The 23,607-nt window shown below is 41.2% G+C and overlaps 1 protein-coding gene across 3 annotated transcripts in view; it reads right to left on the bottom strand.

Annotated features, from left to right (window-relative positions):
* The window catches only part of LOC119862273 (transient receptor potential cation channel subfamily V member 6-like), a 161,996-nt gene that overhangs the window by 136,202 nt on the left and 2,187 nt on the right, over nt 1–23,607 (bottom strand). The window contains exons 2-7 of one of the 3 annotated variants that reach the window (XM_038418692.2): nt 10,495–10,592; nt 9,532–9,654; nt 8,432–8,572; nt 7,797–7,895; nt 7,374–7,549; nt 4,275–4,421 (exon numbers count right to left, since the gene is read on the bottom strand). The exons of the other annotated variants lie outside the window; for them this stretch is intronic. Coding sequence (XP_038274620.1) covers nt 4,275–4,421; nt 7,374–7,549; nt 7,797–7,895; nt 8,432–8,572; nt 9,532–9,654; nt 10,495–10,592 — 784 coding nt within the window. The remainder of the gene's footprint in view (nt 1–4,274; nt 4,422–7,373; nt 7,550–7,796; nt 7,896–8,431; nt 8,573–9,531; nt 9,655–10,494; nt 10,593–23,607) is intronic. 3 annotated transcript variants of the gene reach the window in all.

Here is a 23,607-nt window from a genome sequence, read left to right as displayed (position 1 = left end):
GCTTCACCACCCTCCTAGTGAAAAAGTTTTTCCTAATATCCAACCTAAACCTCCCCCACTGCAACTTGAGACCATTACTCCTTGTTCTGTCATCTGCTACCACTAAGAACAGTCTAGATCCATCCTCTTTGGAACCCCATTTTTGAAAGCAGCTATCAAATTGTGTCCCTGTTCTAGAATTGTACACTTTGGTTAAAAGTTTTTAAAGGAAGATACACACAGACTATCTGACTTCATAGACATGGTCCATAGAAAGGAGATATTTTATATATTTGAATTGAAAAACAAAGCCAAAAGATTGACACAGAGGCCATTCTCGTCAATAACATTGCTGTAGTGATGTAGGTCCTGATCCTCAGAGGTGTAAATCAGTATATCTCAACTGAAGAAAAATGGAATTATGCTGATTTATTCCAGATGGGCCTTGGGGCTCAGTTTTTCTCTCCCATATGTGAACGTAACTCCCACTGACTTCAGTAGAAATTACACCCATGTATTCAAAGGCAGAATTAGGTACGTAGCTGATACGTTTATGGTTGATCAAAGTCTGCTTCAGAGGTCAAGAGAAATAGTTTATACAGACATCAGTCATAACGTGCTAAGGCAAGAGTCAAAGCCAACTTCAGCAGAACATCAGCATGTGAAGTTATTTCACTTGAAAGTTATCCACATATAAAAAAATGAACCTCAGAGAATTTATTTGTTTGCTCTCAAAGAGAGTTGGCCAGGTTAACAAGCTCCTCACTGGCAAACAATTTATGTTTCAAAGAGTTCACAGTTGGTTTACCACTGAAGGTGAATGAGTTCTTTCTCCAAAAAGGGAGATTGATGGCAGATTTCTAACTCATAGGATTATTTTGAGTTATGACAGTTCGTTGCAGAGACAGCAAGAGAATGACATCTATTATTGTTCTAGGAAGGACTTTAAGTAATCCTATGATTCCCAAACATCTAGGATCATGATACATTCCTGAAATACAGGAGTTCCTGATATCAGATATTTTTAGGGGCAAGAAGCAGGTAAATCTTTCCAAATTTGATTAGCATTGGACAGCAAGTAAGATTCTCAGGCCAATAAAATATTATATTTGCATATTTTAAACAATCTGTACATTTGTTGCCCATTTGTTGCTGATACCCATTTGCTTCAACTATACCAAGTCCTAAGTGTCTTCTCTAAGCCTGAGATTTTTGTATGAGATACATGGAGACGTATGGGGCTAAATTCAGTATGAGGTAGATACCCTTACACCCAGTTCACACTCCCCAAAATCTATTTACAGGTGTACAGAGTCCAAGTTTGGGCAGCTTATGTACCCAGAAGCAGGAAAAAAGGTGTAAATTAAATTAAGGACTAAGAGGCTACTTTAAACTACACATTTTTACAATACCCTAGTTTTGTTTCTCTTGCTACACTCCTCTTCCAAGCCCTTACATCATTCCAGCTTAGACTCCCTTAGACGTGGTGGGTGCTGTGTGTGGGGTGTGCATAGCTAAGTTACATGCTGGTAAGTAGGTGTGAGTCTAAGGGCTTTGTCTATATGATGAGTTAAGTGCATGGGAAGCTGGGCTGTAAATCTACAGCGCACTAACTGGATATATGGACCCTGTCCCTGCACTGTGCACTAAAAGTTGCTTAGTGCACTGTGATCTACTCCACTTTGAAAGAGAGGTAGATCAAAGGGCACAAACTTTAAGCCTGCATCTACACTCTGAGCTAGGTGTGCAATTTCCTTGTTTGCATATGCACTAGCTCTCATCAGGTTAGCATGACTATAAATAGCAGTGTAGACATAGTACATAGAATATTTTCTGTTTCATACACAAATTACAAATATTCACCTGAATACAGGCTTTTGTCTTGAAAACAATCTATAATAAGCTTAAAATCCTCTAGTTACCTGATATTGAACTAGTTCCGTTATGGAAGCAGAGGTGAGGATTCTGTGAGCCTAGTATGGAGCTGAACCTAAATGTATATAAGGGAGTCTAAGATGAGGAGATTTAGCTTATTCTGACCCCCACCCCACCCCTTGCCCAGGGCCTGATTCTCCTCTCACATCAATGTGAACCAAAAGTAACTCAACTGATGTCTATATCCCACTGAACTGATTTCAGAGTAGCAGCCGTGTTAGTCTGTATTCGCAAAAAGAAAAGGAGTACTTGTGGCACCTTAGAGACTAACAAATTTATTAGAGCATAAGCTTTCGTTTTCTTTTCTTTTCTTTCCACTGAACTGAGTTTCAGTGCAGGTTCTGCTACTGACTTCCTCTGCAACCTTGGGCAATGCACTTAGTGCAAAATTGTCAAAAGCACCTGTGGGTGGTGGCTTGTCTTGAGTGATCACTCTCCTTACAGTGTGTATGATAAACCCATTGTTTCATGTTCTCTGTGTGTGTGTATATAAATCTCTCCTCTGTTTTTTCCACCAAATGCATCCGATGAAGTGAGCTGTAGCTCACGAAAGCTTATGCTCCAATAAATTTGTTAGTCTCTAAGGTGCCACAAGTACTCCTTTTCTTTTTGCGAATACAGACTAACACGGCTGCTACTCTGAAACCTGTCAAAAGCACCTAAGTGATTTAAGAGCCTAAGGCCCATTTTCAAATGGGATTTAAGTGTTTTTTTGAAATTTTACCTGTAATCTCTCTCTGCCTCAGCTCCCAGACATAAACATTTCTCCCATTCTTGTCCTTTTAAACTGTAAAAGGACAAGGATTATCTCTTGGTATGTATTTGTACAGTGCCTAGCATAATAGGGCCTTGATCTCAGTTAGAGCCTCGAGATACTACTGCAGTGCAAATAACTTATAATAATGGAGTTACAGCAGAGCAAAAGTGGGTGTGTAAGTTACAGAAGGGTGTGAATGGGAAATAGTACTTTAACAGTATGATCCATATATGTATGGGATAGAAAAGGAAGGGCTAGTCTGACAAAAAATGTAATTTTAAGTGTTTGAGAAAGAGTTATTACATAGTATGAGCCCATCATGTTTTCCTCTATTTGGGAAAATGGCTGTCTGGACATTATTTAGTTCATGGCATCAAGAATTGTGGATCTGCAAATGTATGCAAGTCTTTGGAAGAAAGGGAGTCATCAGAATTTATTTTAAATGTTTGAACTAGTCTCCTGGACTGGCTGTCAGGTACTTTTTATAGATCTATTTCATAATGTATACTGTCCTCTCAATGCTCACAGATACCAACTCATTCAGGGATTTAAGGGATTCTGAATATATGAAAAAAGCATAGTGACATCAGCATATTTTCCCAGGGTTTCTAGTACTTGGAAAAGGCATCATTCATTTTTGATCTAGGACTATCTATTTCATAAGTGTTTCTAGACTTCTGCTGTATGGAAATTACATAACATAACTAACAATGTCCTGGATTTGTTTCCCCTTCTTATAATTTCAGTATCTATTGATATTTTCCATATATTAGGAAGTCTAGCTCATTGCTTGTTGATGTCATTACAGTTAATGCTTTAGGACACTAATTGAGCCTTTCAGAGTAGCAGCCATGTTAGTCTGTATTTGCAAAAAGAAAAGGAGTACTTGTGACACCTTAGAGACTAAATAAATTTGTTAGTCTCTAAGGTGCCACAAGTACTCCTTTTCTAATTGAGCCTTGAAGATGTTTGCATTTTCTCTGTAAGGAAACCTGTTGTTGGAGGGTATCTTTTTTTCCCCCAACGTCAAACCTGGATGGGTTTTATCCATTTTTGTTTCAGAAGTTAATTCGGAATATTAGTTAATAAGGGACCTAATACTCAAACTTCGCATTTCTAAAGCACCTTCCAGCCCAGGATCTCAAAGCACCTTGATAACTGTTAAGGAAAAGCTCACAACACCTCCATGATATAGGCAAGGAGTATCACAGCTGCACAGAATACTTCTTATTTATGTCTTTGATACTACAGAATCAGAGAGCACCTTCTGCTGAATCAGCGACATCGCCTCCTGTAGCTTTAGCATCCTTGGGCATATTGAACATGGCACAGAGCCTAAGGCAACATTCTTTAAACCAGCCTCTCAGACTGCAAGTCTATGATGTAACTGCCGTGTAAAATCATATTTGCTGTGTTACAAAGGGTTTGCTGCATTTCACTTGTTCCCTGTCTCAAATGGGCAAGAAGTGCCAGACCTTGTGGACTATATGAAATAACTGCACAGCTGGAACTTTCAGTGTCCATTTGGATTTCTCTTTTCATAACGAACATTTTCTGTACAGAGAATCTGACCTCTCCCCCCCACCCCCACCCCCCAGTGTACCTCTCTCTTCTTGGTTGAGACAACAAGCTCCAGGAAGGACTGGTCTTCACCCCAGGAGTCAATTTCTGTGAGGTTATAGAGGACAGAAGTCACAGGGCCAAAAGTCCATAGTGTGTGCTTTCGTTTCTGCATGAGGTGCTGAAACATCTGAGGAGTAAGGAAAGGGATGGTGTGGAATCAGTCAATGCCCAAGAATTCATGCAACTTAGAGTACAATATGCCAAACTGGTTAAAACAAGTTCTGCACTAAAATTTGGCACTGGGTCTTTTTGCAGTTTTCATATCTTGCAAAGGTTTGCTTTTCTGTGACATTGACAAAATGGCTGTTGCTGCATTAACAAACTCTACATCCAGCCATCTGCCGCACACAAAGTGCTGAAGCCTCCTCTAGCTCAGGTGTCATTTTTAGCACCTTCAAGCAAAAACAAAATCACAAAAAAGGCAATTTTGGGGATGAAACAAGCTCATTTGTAAGAAAGTGTTTTTTAAAAATTAACCCGTCTTCCCCACAAGTTCAAACAGTTTCATCTTTTGTCACAAATATTTCACACAGATCCAACTAGGGCGACACAGGGGGCTGCTATTCTGGAAGACATCAATGAACACTCAGCCTAATACCTTGCCTACAGTGGTGGCCAATAACAAATACTCTGGAGAGAGGCATTAAGCCCCAATATTTACATATCTGTATTTTCAAGTATCTAGAAATGCAATATTATGGCGGGAGGGGAGGAATTTCTTCTTGATCCTCAGATGATGATCAATTCATGCCTTGTAGTAGAAGGATTAGCCTAACCAGCTGGTGTAAATTAGCCTAACTCCATTAACTTGAGCTGAGAACCTGATTCTCAGTTCTTATTTGTATACGTGTCTAATCTAGCATTGAGCCGGTATCACCGAATTGAGATCTAGATCTGAATTTCATCCAAACTGGCCTTATCTGTTTGAAATTTACTAAGATATCTGACTGAATGCCATCTTGTGGCCATGGATTCCACAGCTTAATTACATGCTGGTCGCAAAAAAAATTCCCTTTACTCTGTTTTAAAGGCAACCTGGTAAGGCGGGGGAGTGTTCTTGTCCTATATTGGTACATAAAAAGAGTCCTGACATTTTTGTGTGTGTTTGTTTAGGGGAAAGTCTGGATGATTTCCCACCATTTTGTTTTTATTAGGGCTGTCAATTAATCACAGTTAACTCATGCAATTAACCAAAAAATTATAATCATGATTTAAAAAATTAAGTGTGATTAATTGCACTGTTAAACAATAGAATACAAATTGAAATTTATTAAATATTTTGGATGTTTTTCTACATTTTCAAATATATTGATTTCTATAACAACACAGAATAGTGTACAATGCTCATTTTATATTATTATTTTTATTACAAATATTTGCACTGTAAAAATGATAAACAAAAGAAATAGTATTCTTCAATTCATACAAGTACTGTAGTGCAATCTCTTTATCGTGAAAGTGTAACTTACAAATGTAGATTTTTTTTTTGGTTACATAACTGCGCTCAAAAACAAAACAATGTAAAACTTTAGAGACAACAAGTCCACTCAGGCCTACTTTTTGTTCAGCCAATCGCTAAGACAAACAAGATTGTTTACATTTACAGGAGATAATGCTGCTTGCTTCTTATTTACAATGTCACCTGAAAGTGAGAACAGGCGTTCGCATGGCACTTTTGTAGCCGACTTTGCAAGGTATTTATATGCCAGATATGCTAAACATTCGTATGCCCCTTCATGCTTTGGCCACCTTTCCAGAAGACATGCTTCCATGCAGATGATGCTCATTAAAAAAATAATGTGTTAATTAAATTTGTGACTGAACTCCTTGGGGGAGAATTGTATGTCCCTGCTCTGTTTTACCCACATTCTGCCATATATTTCATGTTATAGCAGTCTCGACTCCTGACCCAGCACATGTTCATTTTAAGAACACTTTCACAGCAGATTTGACAGAATGCAAAGAAGGTACCGATGTGAGATTTCTAAAGATAGCTACAGCACTCGACCCAAGGTTTAAGAATCTGAAGTGCCTTCCCAAATCTGAGAGGGACAAGGTATGGAACATGCTTTCAGAAGTCTTAAAAGAGCAACACTCAGATGCAGAAACTACAGAACTCGAACCACCAAAAAAGAAAATAAAGCTTCTGCTGACTCAGATGGTGAAAATGAGCATGTATTGGTCCACTCTGCTTTGCATCATTATTGAGCAGAACCCATCATCAGCATGGACGCATGTCCTCTGGAATGGTGGTCGAAGCATGAAGGGACATATGAATCTTTAGCGCATATGGCTTGTAAATACCTTGCAACGCCAGCTAGAACAGTGCCATGTGAATGCCTGTTCTCACTTTCAGGTGACGTAAACAAGAAGTGGGCAGCATTATCTCCTGCAAATTATAACCAAACTTGTTTGTCTGAGCTATTGGCTGAAGTAAGACTGGGTGGGTTTGTAGGCTCTAAAGTTTCACATTGTTTTATTTTTGAATGCAGGGGTTTTTTTTACATATAATTCTACATTTGTAAGTTCAACATTCAAGATAAAGAGATTGCACTACAGTACTTGTATTAACTGAATTGAAAAATATTATTTGTTTTGTTTTTTACAGTGCAAATATTTGTAATAAAAATAATAATATCAAGTGAGCACTGTACACTTTGTATTCTGTGCTATAATTGAAATCAATATATTTAAAAATGAAGAAAACATCCAAAATATTTAAATAAATGGTATTCTATTATTGTTTAACAGTGCTAATTTTTTAATCACTTGAGAGCCCTAGTTTTTATATTAGAAATTCAGTTCTTGTCTACACTGTTTTTCTTGGAAGATTGTGGCTGACTGGAGAACTGCTAAATGTATGGCATCAAGAGTAATGAAGGCAAGGTAACGGAGAGCGGTTCCCTGGTCCTCCATGTCTGTGAAGATCCACAGCAAAGGAAGAAAGACAAGACTTGATATTCCTTTTCTACACAATGAATAGGCTACCTTGATGCCAGTCGCCTTAGACAGAGAACACTTGAGCTACCCATTTCTGAAAGCCTTCTTCTGTGAAGAGCTGTTTTGTGAATGAACTTACCACAGTGTTGCCTTCCACTCCAGCCAGTTTGAATGGAGTGAGCCCCTCACTGTTTGGAATTGAGTCCAGGGTTCCCAGACTCCCATCACTCTTGTCATAGGAGAGAAGCAGATTGTACATTTGGCAGGCAAAAGTCTTGTTGGGCTGGAGAACAAGGATGTGGAGAACAGTGTTCCCTATGGAGGAAGCAATGCAGGAACCAGAGACATGATACAGACTAGAAAAGCTGATGTGCATTAAAAATAATTCTTGATTAACAAAACTAAGGAGCATATCATTGATTGATAACATTAACATCTTCTTACATTTCCCTAGCACCCTCCATACCAGAGACTGCACGTGGAGTAAAGTAACTGCTCAGTGTGTGTAAAAGTGGCAGAACCTGGCCATATGCAAGTCACTTGGCCCATGAAGAACTCTTACCCAGAGAGTCTTGTGCTCTGATGTCAGCTCCATTTTCAATGAGCAACCGCACGATCTCCTCACTCCCCATGCAGGCAGCAAATGATAGAACATGCTCCCCTGAAGAGGAAGCAACAAAGGGAAAATACAGCTCAGACCACAAGGAAATAAGCACACAAGCCAGACGGAGACATGTATGGGAATCTATTCATGCTGATCAGTCTGAGCTTGGGAAGGGAAGAGAGTTACCCAGAAGTTCAATAAATCCCACCCCTCAAAAAAGTCATACTACTGAGTGAAACACATTCTCCCCTGCCCCCAACCCCCCCACCATATATGACAGAATGGGTCACAGCTAGGGGAGACCTAGGCTCTTAGAAAGGACACCATTTAGCTAGTTGACAGGTGAGAGAATTGCTGCTATGCTGCTAGGATGATTTGTGTTTAAAATGAATTGGCGTGCCTGGTAAAAACTGTGTAACTGACAGCCCTGGAGAGCAGAGCCCTGTATTTATCTAGAGTGGATATAGGCAGCATGGGCAGCATGGGCAGCATCAGTGCAAGCCTTCCCCACACTCCCTCCAACACCCAATCCGATAGTAAGAGAGAAGGAGAAGAAACCCAGTCTGTCCTGGGAGCTGCAGACAGGGACGTACCAAAGTAGATAAGGTTATGAGCACTGCGCCTGAAGAAGAGTCCAGTGGCCCGTGGGCTGGAGACATTGGCCCCCTTCTTGAGCAAAGCCTTCACCAGATTTACGTTCTGATTCACTGCAGCGATATGCAGAGCTGTCTGCCCTGCAACACACGTGCACCCAAATAAAACACATCCTCTGGGAAATCCACCTCCAGTCATTAAAGCAGAAATCAGTCATCTGCGCCCAGGTTTATTGTGTGTACATTGTGAAGTTTAATGCGCATGTGCCAGAAAGAATTCTGACACTTGCCAAGAAGATGCACAGGCTGCACATTTGAGATGTTTTCCTAGTGGAGACAGAAGAGACACTTGGGCAGCTTGAACAATGGCTTTCAGTGAGGCAGAGACGTGCCAGGCTCATCTGGCAAGTGAACTGAGAGCCCAAATGAAGACCCTGGTATTTCTCACAGGGAATGAATAGCAGGTTAAGCTGTGACTAGACAGGGACACCATCTTCAATTCTCAAGATGGAGATTGGGTAAAAAACCGTCTTTTTTTAAAAAAAGTATTTTGGAGAGGAACATTGTTGTTTTGAATCCTAGCTTGGCATTCCTGTTTCTGCAATTGCACTTATTCTTTCAGACCTGGCTCCATTTTCCTTCCCTATTTTTGAATCTGGCCATTCGAATCTTTAACAAAATTTCAGCTGTATATGCTTACTCTCACTATCTGCCTAGCTCTTGATGGTTTAGAACCCTTTCCCTGAATAGTTGTGCAAGGGGAGGAGTTAAACCCGGGATCACTGAGGACCAGATAACTGAACATCAAAAATCTAATATAGTATAAATAGCATGATAATCATTTTCCACATTCCATTGCACAGCCAGCTGATCCAACAGGGATCAGAGCCTGTCCTTTGTGTATCTGTGTGAGTGTTCCTATCCAGAGTTCAACCCCAGATTACACCAAACAGGAGACATTTGTGGACTTGTTTCACAATGCTGTAGTTTAGCAATACAGCAAAACACGAGATCTCTAACCCACTGTCCTCACTGGGTAATATTTATTTCCTGACCCTCCAGAGGGCTCCCAGTTCAGTCTCATGTCTTGGTGATGGTACCTTCATATAGCTCCGATGTCATCATCTCATTAATGAGTTCTGGAGCTGCCTCCATCAGAGCCTGAGCAGCCTCCATATTATCATACAAGGCAGCCACATGAAGAGCTGTTTCTCCTACTGCACCTGGAGAGAGTGGGAGAAGAATACAAGTCATCTAGTCATTCATATGTATAAGACAAAGCTGAGCACAGATTTCATATTAATGGTGGGAGCTTTTTGAGTGGAAGTGAAGTCTAGCGAATAGAGTGACTCAGGAAACCTGGGTTCTATTTCTGACGGCCACTGGCCTGCTGTGTGATCTTGACTTTCCCTCTCCAAGCTTCTGTTCCCATCCCATCCTTTGTCCTTCTTGTCTTGTAAGTTCTTTGGGGCAAGGATTATTTCTTACTATGTCGATGCAGTGACTAACACAATGGGCCTCTGATTTCAGTTGTGGCCTCTAGGCACTACTGTAATACAATAATATTCCAATGTGGAAGAGAGTTTCTCAAAGGTGATGGAAGAAGCATGGCTGGAGATATTTATTGCAGAGAACAGTCCTACAGTAGGCTGCGTAGGGCAAGGGAGAAGAGAGGCCTACACAAACTATTACCCAATAGGTCTTTTCCACCTCCAAGTTTCACAATACGAGCTGAATAGTTCTTTGATAGAATAATTGGGACTGAACTAGGAATTTTACTTTGAGGCAGTACTTAGGCAATTGGATTCCTCCTTTCCTCCTGCTCCAAAAGCCCAGGCCTTGGACACTCTCCTTCAGCTGTTAGCCGTAAAAGGGCTAAGGATATACAGTCAGGCAGTTCTGATACCACACACGGGAAGGTAGTGGTGTGCACATACACTGCAGTAGTGTCTTGGCTTCCCAAGGAAGAATGAAGAAACTAAGGACAAATAACCACAGACTCACACTGGTAGGGCCTGGATGTCTGTCATGGGTAGGGAGCAGGAAAGTAAGGGACAATTTACCTCTTTGATAGACATCGCAGGTGCCATCAGAGATCAGTTTCTTGATGGCCCGGAGATTGTTCTCCTTGGCAGCCTGGAGAAGTGGAGACTCCCATATTCTGCAACCAAGAAAAAACAAATAGATGTTAAAAACCACAATTTCACCCATTTCTCTCTGACCTAGAATTTAATTCTTCAAGATCAACATGGCTTTCCGGAACCAGTAGCAACCCTCAAGCTTAGCACCTTCCCTGATAGGTAAGTGCTTGTTATGCATTGGTGCTACTCTTTGAATTTCCTCCCCTGTACAAAAAGAAAAACAACAACACTGCGATAGAGAAACAGAGCTCAATAAAAGAACAAGAACTGGGAAATCATCAACTCTTACTGCATTGACATGAGACCACATGGTGGCAGCAGAGGGAAAGAGATGAGAAAGGGTCAGTTATGCTTTGGAATTTCTAGATTGTTACCCACATTTAAAACAGATAGTGTGTTTGAAAGCGTGTCAGTGAAAGAGGCTCAGAGACTGCATTGCCAGTCATTAGAGACCTTTGCTATCAGTAGTCCAGGTAGCTTGGGAGCAAAAAAGTCAGCAACTATTTTATTTCAGGGATCACTATACAAATGGTGTCTCTTCACTTGGAAACCTAAATTGTCACCATGATGGGTAGGAAGGAAAAGGAGATAAAAGGGAAAATCCCCTCATCAACACCCCAAAGCTCCAGAGGCACAATTAATGGACTAAGAGCTAAACGGTAATCTCATGCTGTATGAGAGCTAAAGACCCAAATCTTAAGATGAACAATCTTTCCCCTGTTGCTGAAGGGAATTATGGAAGTTATGGAGCACTGAAATTGTGCAGCCAGGGTTGATGCCAGCTATGGGAAACTGAGCTGGTAAAGCATGTGCCATCAAACAAGCTTCAGACAAAATGGAACAATTCTAAGAGAAGCATGTCCTTGGCTGGTTTTACCCACACCACAGGGTCTTGATTATTTCAACAGATTTGTTTGGGTTGACTAAGAACTTTCATCCACACAGGGCCCTGGGTTTCACCTATGGCAGGATCCCATGAAGAGATCAATCTCCTGAACTCCACAGAGCCTTGCCAAGAGAGTGCCGTCAACTCCCACAAGTCTTGCAATATTTGGTTCTTTTCTTATAGTGCCAGCTCCATATGATGATGTGAAATTCTCAGCATTCAATTTTAAAGCAGCAAGTTTCTAGCCCACATGGTTGCAGGGAAGAGTTTAAAATATGACCCAAGTGTCCCCTAAAGGTTCAAAATCCAGGCGGCAAAGAAAAAGAACCCCAAATGTATTATTTTTAAAAATCTCATAATTTTTAAGCTGGTCTCAGGATTTTTGGGTGCCTGGCTCATGATTTTTGAACTGGTGGGGGGATGCTGCAGGCCCAGTCTGCCAACTGCTATTGCTGTTTTCACATACAGTAGCTCACTGATGATTCAAGATGAGGAGCACCATCAATCTGATCCAGTACAGCCGGAGGTGGGATGCTGGCCTAGATGGACCAATGGTCTTAGGTCTTATGGCAACACCTACATTCAATAATTAGCAAACATGGTAAGAAACATTCTGAGAAACAAGCAAAAGGGGAAATATGCTCAGTGAGTTAGCCAGTAGTAACTGAAAGCCCCACCAGACCCAAGTGTGGATGGCTGCCAGGCCAGCATTCTTCCAAGGCAGAATGGCTGCCCTAATTGGAGTTGCTGCACATACTCTCAGTGTGAGGAATGATTCATGGTACAGCCTCTCCCGCCACAGAGGGCTGGGGAAATTCCACAGGCCACCCCTTGAAGTCTGCCTGTGTCCCTCCAACCTGAGTATAAGAAGCGGCTGGCTCTATCCAGCCTTGGGAATCTCAGTAGAAAGGGGTCAAGGATAGTCAACAGGAGTGTTACCTTTAACCCTACAATGTGGGCTTCAGCCTCTGGAGGAGGGGCAGGAAGCCTTGTGACAGAGACAGGCTAGAGCTCAGGCCCATTTGTAAGGAAGAAGTATCCGGTTTCCCAGGGGGATTAAGGAGCCCTGAGACTGAAGGGTTAATGATCACAGTTTTCTGGATAATAAATGAAAGAAGCACACACAGAGAAATACAAATGCATACAGAGGACTAGAAGGAGCTGGTCTCCCCTCACCCAGTCACTTCCCAAGCCCTTTGCAAGCTCCCTTCTCCACCCCACCCCACCTGCAGAGTTTTAAATTTAACTTTTCACTAGATGGGACTGAAGATTATACCAAATTATTACATTGTCAGATGTCTCCTGGGTCTAAAAAAATAACACACCCAAACCCTTCACACTGTGATGAAGTTTGGATGAGAATTGAAACTGTCATGCCTCCATATAGCAGGCCCAAACAAGAAACTAGTATCATCAAACCCCAAGTGTTCAAAATTCATACATCAGACATCCAGAAAATCATGATTATTTTAAAGACTAATTTTGGATTTTTTTTTTTTGCTTCCCAGTTTCTGAGCCTTTGAGGTACACTCAGAACATGTGTTTTTATTTCCTCAACCACAAGGCCTAGAAACTTACTTAAAAAATAAAAAAAATAAAAAAAAATTGAGTTTGTCAGAGTCACTTGACTCCAAGACCTGGAGTTTTAAGACAAAAGACCAAGTATCACTAAACTCATGATGACATTGTGAGATCTGGCAACACTGATAATGAAATCCCCATTGGGTAAATTCCAATTTAAATCTGAGTCTGGATCCAAACTCTGTAACTTTGTCTGATCTCTACACTCGTGTAATATATTCATTACACTTCTTCCGATTTACCTAAAAGAGGCCTTAGGCCATGTTGTATCTCATTTACACTGGTGTACTAGTGAGAATAAGTGCAACTGATGACTGTGGAGTTACTCCAGAGTCATGCTGATGTGAGAGCAGAATCCAGCCTCTTTTGTCTCTTATATGGCACTGGTGCTTCTTTGTCTCTTTTCATAATCTAGCCACTGTTGGTGGAGATCCTTGTAACCTGAAACTCAAAATGAAAGCAAGATGGCACAAACTCAAAATCATAAAGTTTGGGACAATTCTAAAGTTACCTCCCAAGTCTCTTACACATGGTTTACTATTTAGCTCTATGGTTTCTGTGGGTTCAGGGCTCTGTTCGTATGAAAGGTGCTGCACAAAACAAAAGGTGCTTTGCATTGTTAATAGAACTGGTGGAATTTGTCAGAACACATTATCCAATGAGTTTACCCCTTTTCTGTTTGTGAATCATACAATACCCAGCCCTGGTTTCTGCGAATCGGTGGTTTATGGGAACAAATTTCAGTCTATGTAGTGTTTGCATATAGTTCTCTTTAACTCTTCACTATTCATGAGGACCCTCTAGTAGGTACTCCACAGAGGTTAACCAACTACTAATGTTAGCATCTAGCAAAACTTCTTCTTTAGTTTAAGTAGTTCTATCGCTCCTGATGGCCCATGGTGGGGCATTACAAACTGGCCAATGAGTTACATACTGTTAAGTCTTGTGGTATCATTTCCACTCCCTGATGGGATGACCAAACCATTTTAAATACAGAAATAGCTGAGAATGAACTATGCACTTTCTGGGATGAATTTCTGGATTCTAACATTCTTGAAACATTTGGGACTCAAGAAGATATTCACCAATACACTCAGTCACCGGACTACTTATGAATAATACAGCCCATTGAATCATAATGAAAAGAAGTAGCCTTGTTTATTCACAAAAATCACCTTGCAACCTGCTCTGATTATTAGCATGGGCAGTCCCAGAGATAAGAAGTAGCACACAGCCAAGGTCTCTCAACAGCAATCCATTGAATGAAGAACTGATATGCAAATCCACACCACACCATTACCAGGGAACTTGCAAGGAAACTAATGTTTCAAGTTGGAGACATTGTAAAGTGTAAAAATCAGATTTCTTTTCTTGATGCAATTTTTTATTTCAGTCTCTCTGTTGCTAGTACCACTTTAGAGCCCTGAAACTAAAAGCTCTTTTTAAATCCACTTTTTCATTCTCTCATCTAGTCACACCTAGAATGTGACATTGAATTTTGAGTATCTCTGTGCCAGAAGGATGTCAACAAACTGGAGGGAATTCAGAGAAGAAAGAAAAATCAGGAAACATTAGAAGAATAAGTGGAAAAAATAGTCTGATTAAGTCACAACTAAGAAGGGTGTGGGGGGGGGATGTAACTACCTATGCATATTTGATGGCTGCAAACAGCAAGGAGGGGAGGAATTGAGTACAGATAGGACTTGGAATAAAGTGGTTAAAGTGAAAAAAGGGGTGTGTTTCCTACTGAATATCAGGAAATATTTCCTGTCACTGAGGAAGCAGTGTGAGCCTCATTGCCTGAGTTATTGAAAACAAGGATGAAGTTTGGATGGAGAACAAGGATGGAGAACAGACTATAGGGAACAATCCTGAATAAGCCAGGGAGCGTTAAAGTGTGATCTTGTAAGTGTCTTTTTGACCCCTAGCAAAGGTATACAACCCCTAGCACAGGGGTTCTCAAACTGGGGGTCGGGACCCCTCAGGGGGTTGTGAGGTTATTACTTGGGGGGTCGAGAGCTATCAGCCTCCATTCCAAACCCCACTTTGCCTTCAGCATTTATAATGGTGTTAAGAAGTGTATGCAAATATGCAATATATAAAAAGGTGTTTTTAATTTGTAAGGGGGGGGGGTCGCACTCGGATGCTTGCTGTGTGGAGCTGCCCTTACGCTCCACAAGGAACTGAGAGAACTGCAGCCCAGGTTTGAATTGAAGATGCATGATACCACGCAAGCCGAACATAACACGTATTGTATGCATTAGTTTTAGTTATTATTTTTCCCTTTCAGTGTTTAAAATAAAACTGTATGTGCCCAATTCTGTGCACTCAGCACCTATTCCATAGATTTAAAAATCACAAAAGCAGGCCAACGTCTGCCCATAAATACATCCACCACAGGTTACACCTTTCTTACAGAAGAGAGGAAAAAATGGGATTTGAATCATGCCCAGAAGGCTAACAGATCTGGGCTCTGGTGGGCCAAGGTAAGGACGAGTTGCAAAGCAGAGGACCCCTTGCAGAGAACAATCTTCCAGTGACTCTGTCTCACTTCTACTGAGGGAATTCCAGCTTGAGTCCCTCAGCTGATATCAACTGTGGCAGTGTGTCACAGGGTGGGAGAGAGTCTCTCAGGTATACTTGCATCTGTGCACCTGAACCTTTGTAGACTGGCAATTTCTCTATGCAAAGGATATTTTACACTGCTAGGTAAAAGAGGCTATCATAAAAACATACTGAACAAAAATATCTATGATTCATGAGTTTATGAAACTGATCAATAGGGCTTTAACTGGGATGGCTAGTTTTAGCATGCAACAATGCATGAATGAGGTCTCAGATAACCCCTTGCACATTGAGCAAATGCTGTGTTCAATTATGATTATGCTTGACCTGCTTCAAACTTTGAAGCATGATGTTCTGGGAATTTACAAATATCTGTGTATTTTTTAAATGCTTTTCCAGCTTTAGCCAATGGTTATGGACAAAATAACAGAAAGCTATGGGCTTTTTAATAATGATATCTACTGCTTCTCACATCTGCCTTGTATACCTTGCTGTGTGAAAGGGGTCACCAGTACAAAAGTTTGAGAACCACTGCCCTAGCAAATATTCAGTTACAGGAATGCTCTGTTTAGCCTACTTGTATGTTGTTGCTTAAAGCAGGTGGACTAGAATCAACTGCAGGAGAAGGGAGGATTGGGCAACAGACTGTTCTGGGAGGGCATGGACGCAGATGAGCTTTTGTAGCACCTTTCATACAAGGATCTTGTATACCCCTTGCAAACTACTAATGAAGCCTCTGAGAGACAGCCAAGTATTAGCAGCAAAGTGTCCTGGGGCACCTTATAGACTAACAGATGTACTGGAGCATAAGCTTTCGTAGGTGCATGTAGTGGAAATTTCCAGAGGCAGGTATAAATATGCAAGCAAGAATCAGGCTAGGGATAACAAGGTTAGTTCAGCCAGGGAGGATGAGGCCCTTTTCTAGCAGTTGAGGTGTGAACACCAAGGGAGGAGAAACTGCTTTTGTCGTTGGCTAGCCATTCACAGTCTTTGTTTACCCCTGAGCTGATAGTGTCAAATTTGCAAATGAACTAAAGCTCAGCAGTTTCTTCTCGGCCAAGTATTAATTATTATCCTCATTTTATAGAGATTAGGCCAATTTTTTTCAAAAATACCCCCTAATTTTAGGGGTCTTGAGTTGGGCACCAGATCAGTGGCCACTTTTCAAAATGTGGACTTACCCACAGGAAAATCAGTGGCTCAGCCAGGACTAGAACCTAGGAACCTTGACTCCTAATTCCCTGCTGTAACCACTGAATTATACTATCTCAACCTACATACTTGCTCCACATGCATCCTCATTTAATTTTCTGGCACCTAACAGGGGAAATTGGCTGTCATCCAAACCATATAATTATAACTATGAACCAGACTTTTATAAGCTACTGCAGTGTTCCAAGTATGTAAATATCAGGAAAGGGGTGAACCAGTTCAGATAATGTGAGAAACAAACCAAAAAAAGTCACAAAATCTTGGGCCAGTTGAAAATATTAATTGTTTTTGGAATATTTTAAATGCTAACTAATTGTTAATCCCTGTTTCACTGAGCTGCCTCCTCTGGCTCCACTTTACATGACTGGAAGACAGGTCTGACCAGTGGCAAGAACAGGGAATTTCACAAAGGGAAATCAGATCCTGCCCAGGATTTCTAGCCTGCTTGCCCAGTCTCCAGAGGTTTGGAAACGCCGAGGAAATTGAGGGTGCCTCCTTCGAGCTGCAGAGACTTGTCTTTAATTAATGAACACCCCTTTATAAGACTGGATTAGGAGGGTCCCATAAACTATAAGAAAGCACAACCCCACCACACTACAATGTAGTGTGGGCAATGAGGAAGATTTTGAAACTTAAACTGGACTCCTTGTAGTAAGCGAAGAATGTGGCTGTTTGCAGGTACTCCTTGAGCCTGTGTCCTGTGTATCAAGGCTGTGCAGTATTTATTAGATATAATTATTAGTAAATGACTCAGTAATATGTTGCAGAAGTCACACTTTGTTTTTCATCAGCTGGATCGGGTAAAGTAAGGAGCAGGGGAAAACCCAACAGGAAACAGTGAGGATGGGAGCATGTGGGTCAACTACTGACTGGGAGAGTCACTATATCCTCCTAATAGAAATGGTTCCAAACATGGGATTTCACAAACATCTTCTGCTAAGGCCCAAGAAGGGGTGGCTTCCCTCTGTACTGACAGCTTCTTAGCCAGTTCTTTAAAGAGTCTGCAAGCTGAACCCTGGCTGACAGGATAAGGAGGGAAAGGATATGGGCCCAAATCATCCCTAAGATAACCCCATAGAATTCAATGCAATTTACCCCAGGGGAATTTGGCTTTATGGGATTTTTTTGAAAATAAAGAATTTATATTTGCAAAGCCAGTGTATTGATTGAAATGAAACAAACCAGCTAGTATGTAGTCAGGGGTTTTACATCTGAGACTGGGCTCAGCACAAGGACATGAGACTAGTCCGAAGGGTGAAATCTGAAAAGAGAAGCAGCAAGGGCAGAGAGAGATCCCTGATGCTGGATCCACCCCAAACTCCTGCTGTACCTCTGAAAGCTGCAGATTAAGCCTCAGACAGAATCTTGAAACCTACCAACCTTTACTCCCTGGTCCTGTGGTAGCATGTAATACCATGGCACAGCTCTAACATAAACAGGGTTAACACGCATATTCAGAAGTAGCCCACTGGCCCAAGCTTCACTCCTCTGCACCTATGGTCCCCAGCACAGCCATGAGAGCAGAAGCAGCTCAGCACTATGGAATCACCAACAAACATCCCTCCCCCTCCTCCCTGCTACCACCAGACTCCCTCCTCCTCTTGTCCAGCAGCGTGTAGCCTTCAGGTGAGTTATAGAATGATAAAAAAGGCAAAAAATATGAAAAGGAGCAAAACTGCTTTTCAATTAGAAAGCCAAGATGAGAAGGGAAAGAACGGAGTGAAAAGGACAGAAAATGAATGGGTAATCATTTGGGGTATGGAGAGATGGGACTACGGGATGGGGAACCCAAACTTCAATGCTTTGGAACAGGGGCTTCCAGGAAAAAGACTTGGAACTGTGTGTGTGTGTGGGTAGGTGGGTGAGAGAGAGAGAGAGAGAGAGAGAGAGAGAACTGCCAACTGCATGTCAGACCCAATTCTGATGTGAACAGAGATTCTCCTGTAGTTCAAGTGCTTGTGCTTTTGGGCAGGAGGCCAAGAATCCATGTTTTATCCCTGATGTCACTTGTAAGCACCAAAAAGCCATAGTGTTCCAGCACAGTGACAAATGTGAAGTCTTAGGTGGCCTCAGGTTTGTTACAATAAGTATGTTAGGTATTTCTAAGGTGCCTATCAGCATGAATATGTGAAAACAAAGTGTAGCAATAAAACTCAGATTAAATAAAACTCATTGTGTTTCTGAGTTACTAATTACAGATACTTACAGACAAGAAATTGCAAATCCAGGCTCCCCCCCTTTGAAGGTTAAACTACTCACCCGGCTTGCAAACAGAAACTCCTCCTGGGGGATAGTATCCAGTCAGGAACCACATCCCAGGACTCCTCCACTAGGGGACCTAAGGTGTTTACTGAGAGACTAAAACTGCACCAGCAATTCATCATTTATACATTCACCAAGACAATAGCAAGTTTAAATTGTTCTCTGAAACTTATCTCCCATCCTGCAACACAAACCTTAACCCCCTCAGTAAGAACCAGCTAGTCCTGAATCACAGGATCCACACAGCTTCCTTGCAGGTCTTCTTCATTAACCTTACCACTCAGTCCTAGATCAGACCCACTCCCCTGACAGCTGCTTGTGGCGGAGAAGCACTTCCACTCCTTTCCCAGAGAAAACATGAAGGCCAAGATTTTAAAAATTTGGCTGCATAGAGCTAAGCTCCTAAATCCATATTTATTTAGATTAAAAAAAAAAAGAGAGAGGACTGATGTTCACAGGTGTGGAGCACACAACAACTCCCACTGACTTCAGCGAGGGCTGCTTGCACAGCACCTTTGAAAATCAGGTCACTTATTTACTACTTCTGAAAATCTTGGCCTACTGTTTTCATTGGGGTGCAGACACAGGAGATGTAAGAAGAGAGGTGCCTATCACAAAGCCTGTAGGTGGAGTGACAGGCCATTTGTTTGTGTTCTGCAAACACTGTGACTGACTTCAGGGGAATGGAGCTCAAGGGGCCAAGCATGTAGCTCTATCTCCACGGCACATTTAGGCCTTAAGTCGCTGATCATTTCGCTTAGGCCAATGAAATGCTAAGGGCTGATACTAATTTTCAGACACTGTGGACTAGCGGCTAGAGCACTGGAGTGGTACTCAAGAAACCTGGGTTCCATTCCTGGCTTTGTTGGTGACCTTAGGCCAGTCATGTGCATCAGTTTCTCACTCGCTAAAACATTACCAACTTCCTTTGTAAATGGCATTGAGAATTACAGATGAAAAATGCTATTATTATTGTTGCCACCAGCCAAGGGCAGATTGGATCCATTGATTTAGAGGCATTTGTGTATGCCTTCACAAATCCTGAGCCATCCAATCTCATGGCATAAAGCTGAGTTTATTTCATACAGCTATGACACTGAGTACACTGTAATTAAAGTACTTCAAATGGAAAAAAACCTGCATGGATGAGACTAAAGAGTCACACAATTCTCTCTTCCCCTTCCCCCCTCCCCCCCTCCAATAAACCAAGGCAAATATGTGGCATTACCAAGATATGTTGATGTAAACTTTTTATTGGCACTACTTCAGAATGACCTGCATAGCTCTCTGCAAGTTAGGTAGGTTGTCCCAAAACTCATGTCAACAGAATCTTTATAACACCCCATGCTATTTACATGTAATTATAATAATGCCTTTAATTCCTTTTGTGCCTTGTAACAGATGATCTCAAAGTCCTTTTACACACATTAATTAATTAAGCCTTACAATATTTCATGAGGTAAAATAGGCATTACTGTTCCTATGGCACAGATGGGGCAAATGGGAAGCGTGCAGAGGTGAAATGATTTTCCCAGCCAAAGTCATGTAGTGAGTCGGTAGAAGAAATGGAAAGAAAACCCAGTTGTCCTGGTTCCCAGTCACCCGCTTGCTCTAATTCCTAGTCTGCACTGTATACCCAAGTTTTATGTATTGGAATTTTTTGGGGGTGTTCAGTGGAATTCTTTTATGGCATAGTTTCTATAATCAGATTCCAGAGATTGTGTATAAATGTATTACTTATCTTGGAGAAAGCCAGCTAAGATTAAATAAATACTGCTGCTATTCTTGGAATATTGTACCAAGTTCCTGTAGGTGTGTGATTCCCCTTAGATTGCCACCCCCTTTGAATTATCTGAGACTAAAGAGTCACATAACCACCCTCCCCAGTAAACTAAGGCAAATATGTACATTACCAAGATACGTGATGGTGTAGAGGGGTATAAACTTCATATTGCAACTACTTCAGAATGACCTGCATATCTCTCTGCAAGTTATGCAGGTTGTCCCAAACTCATGGCAATAGAATCTTTATAATACCCCATGCCATTTACATGTAATTATAATTATACTTTTAATTTCTAGTGTGCTTTTTAACTGATGATCTCAAAGTCTTTTCACACACATAAATTAATTAAGCCTCACAATGTCCCATGAGGTAAAATAGGTATTATTTTAATACGAATTATTTTTAGTTCCTAGCTCGCTAAAATCCCAGGCTAAATGTTACTTTTTATCAGTTCTCCTTTTTCGCCTTTACCATGTCCCATCAGTTGGGATTGGAGACTTTTGTTCTTAATCTCCAAACATTCTTGTTAAGTACTTGTTCCAAACTGACACCAACCTTCTTCACGCCCTCCTTCAGCTTCTCAAACCATCTTTTTCTAGGTCTTCCTCATGGTCTTTGTCCCATGACTACAGGTTCTTGTACTATCTGGCCAACATATCTCAGATTTCATTGTTTCACAGACCCAATCATCTCTATTGATACTCCCTCAGTTTTTCCATGATGGGACCTATCTGCATTATGGCTCATACTGTTTTGTTGCATAGACTATCTTGTCCGGTGTCCACCTGAGCATTGTCATTTTGGGAGTGTGAAGTAGTTGTTTTTCTCTCTTGCTCATTGGCCAGTACTCTGACCCGTACATACAGGCACCATCAGAACAATTTTCTAGGAACTCTGTCATAAGCCTTCTCTAAATCCACAAACACTCAATGCAGCTCCATGTATTTCTCCCTGTCCGCCTCTTGCACTATTCGGGATGCAAACACTGCAACCATTATTAACTTTCTCAGCATAAACCCAAATTGACCCCCCTCCATAATTCTTAACGTGATCATAGAATATCACGGTCGGAAGGGACCTCAGGAGGTCATCTAATCCAACCCCCTGCACAAAGCAGGACCAATCCACAATTTTTGCCCCAATCCCTAAATGGCCCCCTCAAGGATTGAACTCAGAACCCTGGGTTTAGCAGACCAATGCTCAAAACACTGAGCTATCCCTCCCCCTAAGGTTGAAAAGTTAAGGTGATGGGCTGGTAATTGCTGCATTCTTGCACATCTCCTTTATACTGGCTTTTTATAAGCTAATACACCGAAATCCTATGCAAATTTCAGAGTTCAATTACACAGATAACCTCACAGAGTTGACACATGGATGAGAGATGCCAAGTTCCCAGCATCCCATGCCCACTTGCATGCTGTTCAGGGGAGGAAATGCTGCTTAGCAATAAAGGAATGGTAGGGGAGAGGAAAATTGAACTCAAAGACCCTTCTTTCTCAGTGTGAAATGCTGTCATGTTTGCTACACTCTGATACTCCTGTGGGAACTGTTATATAATGCAAGATTAAGCTCTGGAAATAGCACAATAAGATTCAAAGAAGGATGGACACACATGAGAAATTACTACTGCTATCAATCCCTCTGCTTTGTAAACTGGAAGAGATCAGGAAGAAATTCTGTAATTGTCCCATCATACAAATATTACACAACAAGGCAAATTATAAAATCAGCTGCTATCCAAGATAGGATTGTGGACTAGACAGACAAATAGAGCCAAATTCTGCACTAGTTTCAGCACTGATTATAATGGGATAGTCTGGAGTGAAAGGAAAAGGAGAAATATTGTTGTCTATCCAGTATGTGTTTTCTATTGTAGTAGTAGAACAAGTTAATCAAGAATGGTCCACTGAGACTGCAAAAACAAAATTACACAATTGCAGTGCAAGCCTCACCGGCTTACACTAGTTTTTTCCCAAAAACTTGGAGCAGTGAAGAATTTCTACGGACAGTTCAACGAGTAAGTCACCAAACCAGAAGTTTCCCTTCTATTTCTGCCTAAACATGGATTACAAAACTCAAATCCACAAAGCAGCCTCCATCTCCTTGTAAAACATTCCCTCCTTCTCCCCAAAAGAAGGGGTTAGATATATTTGGAGAGAAAAAGATAATAGAAATGCACTGGACAGAGCTGTTATTGAAAGGACTGGGTAGGTTTATATATTGTTCCTATTTCTGAGAGAGAATTTCGACAGGCTAGTATGATTTAAAACTTTTCTACCTTTAAAAGCATTTTCTCTCTCTTTTGTAATATTACCTCTCTGTAATATTTTGTATTAAAGGCTTGATCAAATTCAGTGGCACCTTATTCAGAAGCGAGAAGATTAAGCTCTAAGGGCCATCTTTTTGTTCTCTGATTGTACAGTGCTTAGCACGTGGGGTCTTGCTATTTTAATACAAATAATAATAAAATAATAACAATAACAATAATGAGAGAGAATAAAGGTTTAAAGATAAGACTCAGGGCTTCTCTCCATGGGGAAAGTGACTAGCAGAACTCTAGTGGTATAAACATACTGCATCTACTATAGCTATTCAATAGCTATGCTGGTATAACTCCCTGTGGGGACTTTATGCCATCTTTGCTTATATTGCTTCCAAAGTGGCATAAGCTGTATAGAAGGGGTATTGGAAAGGAAGGTATGTCCACATCCCCCCACAACTATCAAGTGTGTGCATTTGGGAA

The sequence above is a fragment of the Dermochelys coriacea genome, chromosome 1, assembly GCF_009764565.3.
Source record: "Dermochelys coriacea isolate rDerCor1 chromosome 1, rDerCor1.pri.v4, whole genome shotgun sequence".
In the NCBI taxonomy this organism is placed as follows: domain Eukaryota; kingdom Metazoa; phylum Chordata; order Testudines; family Dermochelyidae; genus Dermochelys; species Dermochelys coriacea.
This window is presented reverse-complemented; position numbering and strand designations above follow the sequence as displayed.